General features: G+C 42.2%; 1 protein-coding gene across 1 annotated transcript in view; it reads left to right on the top strand.

The window, feature by feature from the left end:
* Window positions 1-9350, top strand: part of DSP (desmoplakin) — a 38171-nt gene extending 28821 nt beyond the window's left edge. Inside the window, exons 21-24 of the mRNA XM_062499122.1 lie at window positions 651-758; window positions 1396-1494; window positions 2323-4614; window positions 6159-9350. Of these exons, the coding sequence (XP_062355106.1) occupies window positions 651-758; window positions 1396-1494; window positions 2323-4614; window positions 6159-9350 (5691 nt within the window). The remainder of the gene's footprint in view (window positions 1-650; window positions 759-1395; window positions 1495-2322; window positions 4615-6158) is intronic.
* The last annotated feature ends 3060 nt before the right edge of the window (window positions 9351-12410 follow it).

Here is a 12410-nt window from a genome sequence, read left to right as displayed (position 1 = left end):
AGTTCACATGTTTAAAAACATAAGGAAGTCAAAACCAGATTGATACTTAATGAATTAGGTCTGACTGGGATCTGATCTAGGAGGCAAGACAAATGCAGATTAGCAGGAGGAATGGTGTGCAATAGCCATGAAAATGAATAACATACAGAGGGAATGGTTTTGTGGTACTTGCATTTTTATGTCGCCTTTATATCTGTGCTTTCTCCAGCTCAATCTTACTCTCTGTGACAAAGATGTTGCTATATATGTGATATGGTATATGTGATACAAAAGTGATACAGAGACTGTTATTTCTGATGAAGTTTTGGTGGATAGCACTACTTAGACCGGCTACTCCCATTAATCTTTTTCATCTTTGTGTAGCCCTCAACTTCCAGAAACAGTTGTCTTCTTTTTTTCTGAAAAATATATTTCCTCTTTTTCCCTTGTCATTCTCCTCCATGAATCTCCACAGGGGTACTTGAACTGATGAGCTTCTGTTTGACAGAGGATCATCTGTACCTGGTCAGAAATATAACAAGGGAAAAATTTAGCTTTTCATGAAGAAAACAAAACAAAAAATCCCCAAAAAATTGGATTTTCTGAAATAGATTCACAGAGAATTCTTTGGCAGTTTCTAAATGGGTCTTGCCTTTTGTCTTATTTTTCAGGATTATGAACTACAGGTTGCTTCCTACAGTTCAGGTTTAGAAACATTGCTCAACATACCCATCAAGAAGAGTGTGGTTCAGTCTCCTGCAGTGCTGATTCTACAAGAGGTACCTTTTTCTCCTCCCCTTCAGTTTTCTGAATACATTTGTTTGTCTGTGTGAGCCCTTGTGAGTCATACCCAGCTGTATTCTAATACTTAGCACCATCACTGGTAATGTTCGCTAAGCACATAAGCACAATGAATTAGTGCAGAATAATCATTGTACTGTAAAATCAGACCTGGGCTTGTTTAGACATTAGATTAGCCCTCTGGAATTTTTCTCATTCCTATGCAGTGTCCACTGCATACACACTGTAAGAAAGGTAGATTTGTGCTCCAAGTGGTTTAGTCACTTTCAGCCTGGGAATTAACTGCTATTAAAAAATTAAACTTGGGTTACTTGTGACTGTCAGACAGGAAGAGCTTGGTGAAGCAGGAGATGAAGGCTTGAATTTAATATCGTATCAGCAGTGGAGGGCAAACAATCCTGAAAACTCAAAAAAGATGTGGATTTTTTGTAAGGAAGAATTTACACTTCGAGGTTCTCAGAATGTCGTGTGAATTTGTGAGGAGGAGAATCTGCTTTTTACTTTGTTGAGTGATGTGTTTGCTCAAGTAGATTGGAATTCTTTAAATGGTCTGAACATAGGTATGTTCATGCCTAACTCTAGGACAAGTTGCTAACAATTCTGTTTCTTTTTAAGGCTAATGAGGCTCAGTCCCGCTACATAGAGCTTCTTACAAGATCAGGAGATTATTACAGATTCTTGAGTGAAATGTTAAAGAGCATGGAGGATTTGAAGGTATTCTAACTCTTTTATTTTCTGTAGCTTTCATTTTTATTGCAGATTAGGAAACTATCACTGGTCAGAGGCAGAAAGTACAGTGTGAAATAGCTCACAAAACTATATCCAGAACTCAGAGTTGTCCTACAAAGGAGGCATATTAGCAGTGTCATGCATCTTTTGTAGAAGAGTACAGTGTTTTAACAAAGTGACCTCCAAGGTCTTGTGTGGAGAACTGGTCTCCTTGGAAAATAAGGAGGTGGTCATCAAGGCACATGAGCAAGCCTTCCCTGCCCATACCAGCCTTGACCTCAATGACAGCATGGCTACCTCAGTGCTGAAAACTTTTTTCTCATGGTTGAGGCACCTCATTTTAGACCATATTCTAAGGTATTTTGAAAGAGGCAACTTCTTATTTGATACAGCTCAGTGAAACAGAGAAACTCATTAAAGAAGTTGCAGATATGGAATGTGATTTTCACCTGTTTGAAAACTGGGGAGGTTCTAAAGGTGACTATTTCATACTTCGCTGGTGAACTTTTGCTACACCATATTTTACTATCAGTAATGCACCTCCCTTCCCCTATCAAGTATCTTTTCCACTCTTAAAGTCATTATGTGCTGATTTCTAAATAAGGTTTGACTCTGAATGAATAAAGACTCCAGAATTTGTCTTGATGACATTAACTAAAAAAGGGGGTTTAGCTCTCGTTGAAGCAGTGAAAAGAAATATTTTTGTCAGTGTTACAAATTTATATTTTATTGCATGTGGTGATTTTGAAGCAGTTGTCACAAATATTTATGGGGGTTTTTCTGTTTGTTTGTTTTTCTGTTATCATGTTGCAGATGAAAAACACCAAAATTGAGCTCCTGGAAGAAGAACTCAGGCTTGCTAGGGATTCAAATTCAGAGACAAGCAACAAACATAAATTCCTGGAGCAAAATCTGCAGAAGTACCAGATGGACATTTCTCAGCTCAAGGCAAAGCTGATGAGTTTGGAAGAAATGAAAAGACAAGCTGAAATGGATGGAAATTCTGCTAAGCAAAATCTAGACAAATGCTATGCCCAAATAAAGGATCTAAATGACAGAATAACCAGGTTGACTTATGAGACTGAAGATGAGAAAAGAAAAAGGAAGTTGCTGGAGGATAGATATGAGCAGCAGAAGAATGACTATGACCAGCTGCAAAAAACAAGGCAAAATGAGAAAGACAGCCTTGGTTGGCAGAAGTTAGAGTCTGAGAAGGTCATCAAGGAGAAGGAGTACGAGATAGAAAGATTAAGGGTTCTTCTTCAGGATGAAGGCACACGGAAGAGGGAGTATGAAAATGAGCTGGCTAAGGTAAGGAACCAGTTTAGCGAGGAGATGAGTAATTTAAAGAACAAGTATGAAACAGAAATTAATATTAAGAAGACAACAATCCAGCAGATAGCTGCACAAAAAGATGATGATGCAAAAGGCCTCAGAGCCCAGGTTGACAGACTGACAAGAGAGAACAGAGACCTTAAGGATGAGATCGTGAGGCTGAATGATGCCATTCTGCAAACAACAGACCAACGGCGGAGGGCAGAAGAAGATGCTCTCCAGCAGAAGGCTTGCAGTTCTGAGGTGTCCCAGCAGAAGCATCAGTTAGAGCTGGAACTGAAACAGATCATTCAGCTTCGTGGGGAAGACAACTCAAGGTACAAGCAGGCTCTTGAGGAGGCTGCCTCAACTATTCAGGATAAAACTAAGGAGCTGGAAAGGCTAAAGCTTCAGCTTCAGGAAGAGGCTAAAAGCCGATGGGAACTTGAAAATGAGTTGGCTAAGGTAAGAAACAGTTATGATGAGGAAATTATTAGTTTAAAGAACAAGTATGAAACTGAGATTAATATCACAAAGAACACAATTCACCAGGTCACCATGCAAAAGGAAGAGGAGACAAATAATTATAGAACACAACTTGATAATGCCATGAGAGAAAATAGGAATTTGTGTGAGGAGATTAGGAGACTGAAGAATACAATAAGTCAGACAACTGATAATCTACGGAAGATAGAAGAGAATGCTCAGCAGCAGAAGGCAGCTGGCTCAGAGCTTTCTCAGAAGAAACAGCAGCTGGAGATTGAGCTAAAACAAGTTATTCAGAGACACTCCGATGAAAGCATGCGGTACAAACAGTCACTTGATGATGCTTCTAAAACCATTAAGGAAAGAAACAAAGAGATTGAAAGGCTGAGAAAGTTGTTGGATGTAGAAACAAGTCAGAGGAAGGAAGTGGAGGATGAGAACAGTCAGTTGAAAAGAGTCCAGTTTGACCTGCAGAAAGCAAACACGAGTGCGACTGAGACAATTAACAAACTGAGGATCCAAGAGCAGGAGCTGGCCAGACTGAAAATTGACTATGAAAGAGTTTCACAAGAGAAAAAAGGCAGGGATCAAGAAAGTGCAAAGTTCCAGAGCACTGTAAAAGACTTGCAGATCCAGAAACATAAGCTGGAGGAGGAGCTTTGCAGACAGAACAAAAATTTAATGGAGGAAACAACCAGGAGGAAAAAACTGGAGGAGGAAATAGAAGGCATGAGGAGATCTCTGAGAGACCAATCGGTTAAAATAACTAACCTCACACAGCAGATAGAGGAAGTATCTATTGTAAAGAAGAGGAATGAAGATGACCTTAGACACCAAAGAGAAGTATTAGATGGTCATGTGAGAGAGAAGCAAAGATACATGGAGGAGTTAAGAAAATATACATCTGATATTGAGACTTTACGTCGTCAGTTGGTCCAAGAACAGGAGCAATTAAAACAGTCTCACCTACGATATGAGCACTTACAGAAAAGCTCTGAGGAAAAAAGCAAAGCCTTGAATGAGTGCAAAATAGAGATTGAAAGGCTTCAGTCTCTCACCGAGAACCTTACCAAGGAACATTTGTTACTGGAGGAGGAGCTGCGAAATGTTAGATTGGAATACGATGATCTCAGAATGGTCAGAAATGAAGTTGATGAGAAAAATACCACCATTGCTGAACTAAAGAATCAGCTTCAGATGAGCAGCAAGCAAACCCTGGAGCTTCAGGGGTTGCTTAATGATTTACAGAAAGAAAGGGAAAAATTGAGACAGGAAATTGAAAAATTCCAAAAGCAAGCTCTAGAGGTATTCACACATATTTTGATCCCAACTTTACTGTTTCTCAAATATATAATTAATTGCAGTGTCGATTTGAACAAATTAATTCACCCTTTGCGGTTTGAAGTCACTGTATTTGTGACTAACATCCCCTTTTTGACCCTTCCCCTTGGTTAAGTTGTAAATAAAAATGTCAGGATCTGTCCACTTTCATAGCCTCTTTACTCCCTGGGAACTATTCTAGGGAGCCATAAGCTCTCATAATGTAGGAGAGCCTTGTTCTCAGGTCTTGCCCCAGAAGAAATCTGTGTTCTGTGCCAGTGTCCAGAAAACCATTCTAGGGAAAGATGGGAACACGTGGAGTACCACTGTGCTTCAACAATTCCCTGCTGACTGTGAGCTTCCCAGGCTGTTTCAGCCAGGATGGGTTAAAGCTGTCCTTTGAGGCTGACCTGAATGCTGTCACAAACTAAACTGCCTAAAAACCCCAGAACCAGCAAGCTGTCAAGGTGCTGATTAGCTGAGTAAGATGTTAACTGCAAGTGAGGATTAAAAGTCACATTGTCAGCTGTACCTAAGGTACTAAAAGCCGATCTTTCATGGACTGTTTGGGGGATTTATGTTCCTAAGTCACTAGGGGCATTTGCAAATTTTACTATTGGCCCTTATTTCTTAAATTTTTGGTGACAACATAACTTAAAGAAAACATTTTTTAATTTTTTGTTCTTCTGCCTGGTTTCTTGTACAAAGAGCTACTCTTTAATTGTATACAAGTGAGCATGTGTGAAAATGTTTTTTTCCTATACTTGTCCCTTATATTTCTTTTCTTGTATCCTTTATTCAGTTTTTCTTTCCTTTATTTTAAAAATCCTAATACTGATATTAAAAAATACTAACATTTAGGATTATATAACACCTGTGCATGTATATATACACTAATATATGCATGTGTTACAAGTAGATAAACTTGTATCCAGTTTAATATGGACTGCATACAACCTGCATGCTTGTGAGTGTTTGTGCATATGCATATATGAAGACACTGCGTGAATTAAAACAGAAGGCAACGCAGGTAAAATTTGGAGTGACAAAAGGTTTGGAGTGACATGTGAAACTAAAAGGAAAGCAAAAATTCAGTCATATGTTTCCTTTTTATCCATGTATGACCCATCCTTAGCTGATGCAAATTCCCCTGGATTAGTAGGACTGCCAGGACATCTGCTGAGCATCCTATTTATGAGTCTTAAATGCTCTATCAGTGTACTGTGAGAAGTATCAAAATGTTAAAGAGAGCTAAATCAGCTGAAGATCGAGGCTGTGGGTAACAGAATGAAGTCTCTTGGGTCTCTGGCAGTACTGGAGACACTGTAAGTGAAGGGATAACCAGCCTTCTCTGGTTTATGTGTGTCCATAATCTTGGGTAAGGCACTGCTGTGACTAGAATGTTTTCCAGTGGGAGCTTGCTGCAGGTTAAATGACAGGCTGGAGGGTATTGTAGGCAGAGGGCCTAACTCTAACCAGCACGAACTCTAACCATCCTTTCTTGGTTTATTTCTCCTCCCCAATCATAGGCATCCAGTAGGATTCAAGAATCCAAAAATCAGTATAGTCACATTATGCAAGAAAGAGAAACCCTGCTGATAAAAATGAGTGCTTTGGAGCAAGACAAAGCCAGACTGCAGAGATTAGAAGAGGAGCTGAACCGTTTGAAAGTTACCCTGGAGTCAGAATCACGTTCAAAGCAACGCCTGGAAAGTGAGAAGCAGCAAATTCTGAATGACCTCAATCAGTGGAAGAGCCAGCACTCCCGAACAGAGGAATCCATAAGGAAGATCCAGTGTGAGAGGGAGAAGAGTGAGAGGGAGAAGAACAGCCTGAGGAGTGAGATTGAAAGGCTGCAGATGGAAATCAAACGGATTGAGGAGAGATACCGGTGCAGACTGGAAGAGACTGCTGTCAAAAACCAGTCAGAGTTGGAGTCAGAACGTCTCAGGCTGCAAAGAGAGATTGAGAAACTGAAGCAGCGCCCATATGGGGCTCACAGATCTACGCAGACCGAGGAAGACTTCTGTATTGATGCCTCCAAGCTGGTGTTCAGTGGGCTGAGGAAGAAGATCACAGCCATGCAGCTGTACGAGTGTCAGCTGATAGACAAACTCACACTGGATAAACTACTGAAGGGGCAGAGGTCAGTGGAAGAGGTTGCAGCTGATATTGAGCCCTACCTCAAAGGGGCAGGTGCTATTGCAGGGGTGTCCCTTTCACCCAGACAGAAGTACTCCTTTGTTGAGGCCAAACGGAATCAGCTGCTAACAGCAGAAAATGCAGTCCTGCTCCTAGAAGCCCAGGCAGCAACAGGAGGTGTGATAGACCCACATCGAAATGAGATATTAACAGTGGACAGTGCTATTGCCAGAGATCTGATTGACTTCGATGACAGAGAACAGATCTATACAGCAGAAAAGGCTATTACAGGATTTAAGGATCCTTTCTCGGGTAAAACTGTGCCGGTATCTGAAGCCATCAAGAAAAACTTGGTTGACAGAGAAACTGGAATTCGTCTGCTTGAAGCCCAGCTGGCTGTAGGAGGGATTGTTGATCCTGTCAACAGTGTTTTCCTACCCAAAGAGATAGCTTTATCTCGTGGGTTGATTGACAAAGACCTGTACAGGATGCTAAACAACTGCCAAGGCAATACAAAGAACTTCATTGATCCCACCACCAAAAAGGCAGTCACTTACATGCAGCTGAAGGAAAAATGCAGGATTGAACCACACACTGGTCTGCTCCTCCTTCCAGTGCAGAAGAGGAGTATGTCGTTCCAAGGGATCAGGCAGCCTGTCTCAGCAGATGCACTGCTTGAGGCTGGAATCATTAAGGAATCAACAAGGAATGACTTGGAAAGAGGTGCAATTACAGTGGAAGAAGTGAGTGAGAGAATTATTGATTTCCTTCAAGGCTCTAGCTGTATTGCTGGTATCTACAATGAGGCTACTAAAGAGAAACTTGGCATTTATCAGGCTATGAAAATAGGTTTGGTTAGGCCAGGGACAGCCCTTGAACTCCTAGAGGCCCAGGCAGCCACAGGGTTCATAGTGGATCCTGTCAGCAATGTGAGGCTGCCTGTTGAGGAAGCTTACAAAAGAGGCCTCGTTGGAATTGAATTTAAAGAGAAACTTCTCTCTGCTGAAAGAGCTGTCACTGGGTACAAAGACCCAGAAACTGGAAACATAATTTCTCTGTTCCAAGCAATGAACAAAGAGCTCATAGAGAGAGGCCATGGCATTCGTCTGCTGGAGGCCCAGATCGCTACTGGAGGGATCATCGACCCCAAAGAGAGCTACCGCTTGCCAGTAGAGACGGCCTACAAGCGTGGCTACTTCAATGAGGAGCTCAACCAGATCCTTAGTGATCCAAGTGATGACACCAAAGGGTTCTTTGATCCCAACACAGAGGAAAACTTGACCTACTTGCAGCTGAAAGAAAGATGCATAAAGGATGATGCAACGGGGCTCTGCCTTCTGCCCCTGAGAGAGAAGAAGAAGGTGGTGCACACTTCACAGAAGAATACCCTTAGGAAGCGCAGGGTGGTCATTGTAGATCCAGAAACAAACCGGGAGATGTCCGTTCAGGAGGCATACAGCAAAGGCCTCATAGATTATGACACCTACACGGAACTAGCTGAGCAGGAGTGCGAGTGGGAAGAAATAACTATCACGGGATCAGATGGCAGCAGCAGAGTAGTCCTTGTCGACAGAAAAACAGGTAGCCAGTATGACATCCAAGATGCCATTGATAAAGGCCTGGTGGAGAGGAAGTTTTTTGACCAGTACCGTTCTGGCAGCTTGAGCCTGACCCAGTTTGCAGACATGATTTCCTGCCGTAATGGCACTGACGAGGTGTTCCGGCACGAGTCCGTGACTCGGTCTCCCACTGTGTTGAGTGTCAGGAGTTCTTCAGTGATCAGGAGTGGTTCTTTCTCAGAGACCCCAGACGAATGCAGTCCTATTGCAGCCATATTTGACACAGAAAACTTGGAGAAAATCTCGATTTCAGAAGCTATACAGCGGGGCATTGTGGATAGCATCACCGGGCAGAGATTACTGGAAGCCCAGGCCTGCACCGGTGGCATAATATGCCCTACCACTGGCCAGAGGCTTTCCCTCCAGGAAGCCACTGGCCAAGGCATCATCGATCAGGATATGGCCACACGTCTCAAACCAGCCCAGAAGGCCTTCATAGGGTTCGAAGGCATAAAGGGTGGACGCAAGAGGATGTCAGCAGCTGAAGCAGTGAAGGAAAAATGGCTGCCTTATGAGGCTGGGCAGCGGTTCCTTGAATTCCAGTACCTCACTGGAGGTCTTGTGGACCCAGAAGTGCGTGGAAGAATAACTACTGAAGAAGCCATTAGGAATGGATTGATTGATGGTCGTGCTGCCCAGAAATTACAAGACACCAACAGCTATCCCAAAATTCTGACCTGCCCCAAGACCAAGCTGAAAATATCTTACAAAGATGCAATGAACCGGTCAATGGTGGAAGACATCACTGGTCTGAAACTGTTGGAAGCAGCCTCTGTTTCCTCTAAAGGCATATCCAGTCCCTACAATGTCTCCTCAGCACCTGGCTCTCGCTCTGGCTCGCGCTCTGGCTCGCGTTCAGGCTCACGCAGTGGGTCTAGGAGAGGAAGCTTCGATGCCTCAGCAAGCTCTTCGTATTCCTACTCATACTCAGCCTTCAGCAGTGGGTCTATTGGGCGCTAATGACGAGTGTCTGCATTATTATTTAGATTATCCTATATTCCATTTACTAAAAGAAAAAAAGCCACCAACAAAGTAACTCATAGCAAAGCCTTGAAGTCTTTTCTGAGTGTGTTACACTTTTCTTCTGAAAAAGCTGTAAAATGCTTGAATGCAAACTTATAAAAATACAGATTAGGGAATGCAAAAGTAATATTTGTGAATTTTGAGTTTCAGTTCCCATTTTCTTTTTGACTTTGGATTTTAATAGGTCTCTGTATATTTTAAGTACTGTGTCATGTGCCTTCTGCTATTATCTGTAACTATCAACCTATAAGGTGATAACTGAAGTTTGAAAGTCTTGCAGTAGTTAACTTTTTCTTCACATAAACCTTTTTCAATTTGCTATTATGAAAAAAAAAAACGATATTAACAATATGGAGAGAAAATGCCCCTAATACTGGCTTAGAATCTATACCATAAACATGAAACTGTCTTTCAGATGGTCTATTTCTTTATGTTTGGCTAGCCATTTTCTGAAGTGTAACTTGGTGGATATAAAGGGCTATTATTAGACTGGGCTTTTGTTTCTCTTTTAATCCATATACATTTTCTACTGTTTTGCTTGATTTTCCTGTAACAAAGAAAATAAAAAAAAATCTAACTGTAACATGTGAGCTATTCTGGACAATAAACTTCTGAAGTTTTAAAGTATTTGGTGTCTACTTAATAATTTTATCTGAACTGTCTTGGAAGTCCAAGTTAGAGAAAGAACCATTTTTAAAAGAAGCAGACATTCATTGCAAAGCAGCTTTGTTGTAAAAAGTGTGTAGGCACATTACATTTCATGATGCTGAGCCATCACTTTTCTGAATGAGGGCTTCTGATTCTGATTCTTCAGTAGGAAAATGAAGATAACACTAATAATAGAAGCTATGCCCCAGAAGCAGAATGCCAGTTTGCACACTTGTTCATAGAGTTGATGATGATAATGGGAAGCATATTTCTTCTGCTTGTGATCCAGCTCATTGTCTCTGCAGCTACAAGGGACTGAGTCAGATTTTCCCTTACACATCCATGCAACTTTGGACAATGAGCAGAACAAAAAACAGGCTGGCCTTGCTGGCCAGCTGTGGCACAGGAACATCTTTCAAAACCTGAACAATTGCCTCTTGTAACATCCTTCTGCCTCTTCTGTTGGCTCCCAAAACCTAGGTTGAGAAAACTGCGGTACTGTATCAGTGCTTGTGCTGTCGTCAGCTTTATGTAGGCTGCTGGCATCCTGCTGATTCCTTTTATCTGAGCTGAGAAACCAGAGCAGGACTAAATGACCACAGTATTAGAGGGCACAAGAGTGATTTGAAACTACTTCAGCCAGCACACAAAATTACTTGTATACATGGAGGCTGTCCTGTCCTCTCCCCTGTCGCTCACAGTGCAGGTACCTCTGGCTAGGCACAATGTTCTCAGCAGAGTGATCAGTTACAAGAATTTACTATGGTTTTATACAACTGCTTTAGTGATATGCTATCATCCTCTCATAGTGACCAAAATATGAGATGACCTCATAGAAATTATGGTGACAGGGCTTTCTCCTTGCACACATTCCAGCAGCAGCTGCTGGTGGGGTATTAGTAGTGGCTTTATGTGGCCAGAGGTGTGAGACTCAGGTGCCCAGGGTCTGAGTAGCAGCTGAGCCAGAGTAGGCAGCAGGTGGGGCAGGACACTGTTGATGTGGGATGCTAGCGAGATAAATAGAGAGTTTTCCTCTACCATCAAAAGGTGCTGAGGAAGGAAGTTTGGAGGAATCTATTTTTTTTTCTATATACAGCCCTGTGGGGAAGTCAGCTGGCAGAGAGAGGAACGTGACAGGTGAGCACACCCAGTGGGGCAGTGTGGAGACTGTGTTTGCAGCAGTGTTCAGCATTTCTGGGCTAGGAGAGCCTTGCCTGGGGATCGAAGAGTAGGAAGACTCTGGTTGTAGTGGGGTGTAGCAGGAGCACAGGTGTGAGTTGGGGGCTTCTGCTGTGTATTTAGAGCAGAATGTTCATATGATCTGTAGCTCTTTTGCACCTAAGATGGAATGAATTTCACCTGTTCATGACATCTATTCATGCATTTAAAAAAGAAAGACTGGCAACTTTGAATGATTGCTGCTGAGACAATAACTCCCTGATATTGAAAAGCCTGAGTGAACCTGCTGGTTCAGCCTTGTAGCCGTGAGCAGTTCCCTGTTCAGGAGAAGTGCTGAGCTGGGTGTTCTCATTGGCAGCCTCATACTTTCCAGCCAGTCCTCTTGAATTTGCAGCCTCTTGCTTCTTCCTTGTGCCTCGGGGTAGGTGATTCTCGCTCTCTTCAATGGCAAATACTTGCCCAGGTGCTGACTTGACATGGTGGCTGGGGAGGGCTCTCCTGAGCAGGCTCAATCTTTAAAGAATTGGTCTTTGCTCTGAGCAGGATAGCAATTCATGAGGGTTTTACTGACTGATTTAATGGCCTTGATGTTGTGAATATGCTGTTTTGAGGCTGGGAAATGACTGCTGGTTAGGGCCCAAAGTGTGTAATGCACCCTGGGGTTTGCATAACACGGCAGTGCTCAAGACCTAGTTTTGTCTGATTTAGGCTACTTGGAAATGTGCATTACCATGGTTAATTAATAGTCCAGCCTTATGAGTATGGAAGAGGGGTGGGGAGATATACAGAATAGCAGCAATATGACTTAGTATAACAATGCTTAAATTACTAGCAAACTGTAAGTATTTAGGCGGAAGGTGGGTTTTGGTTGGTTTTTGGGTTGAGTTTGTTCCAATTTTTATACATTTTTATAATATAAATCTGAAAGAGTCGTTTACTTTGCTGGTATTTCTGTGGTCCTCAGCTGTTCTGAGATGAGCAGAATTTACATGCTGTGTAATGCTCTCAGAATGATGCTACGCTCAAAAATGCTTTTTTTACGTGGCCAAAAAAAAAAAAAGTCTTATTCCTGCTGCTTTGACCAGGAGTGACTCTGTGAGACAGGGTGAAAATGTACTAGTGTAAAATTTGAGGTAAAATTCTCATGTGCCTAGCATGTGTACATGAGAA

Source organism: Cinclus cinclus, chromosome 1 (assembly GCF_963662255.1).
Source record: "Cinclus cinclus chromosome 1, bCinCin1.1, whole genome shotgun sequence".
NCBI classification, from domain to species: domain Eukaryota; kingdom Metazoa; phylum Chordata; class Aves; order Passeriformes; family Cinclidae; genus Cinclus; species Cinclus cinclus.
The sequence above is the reverse complement of the archived record's forward strand: the minus strand, read 5'-3'. Positions and strand labels throughout refer to the sequence as shown.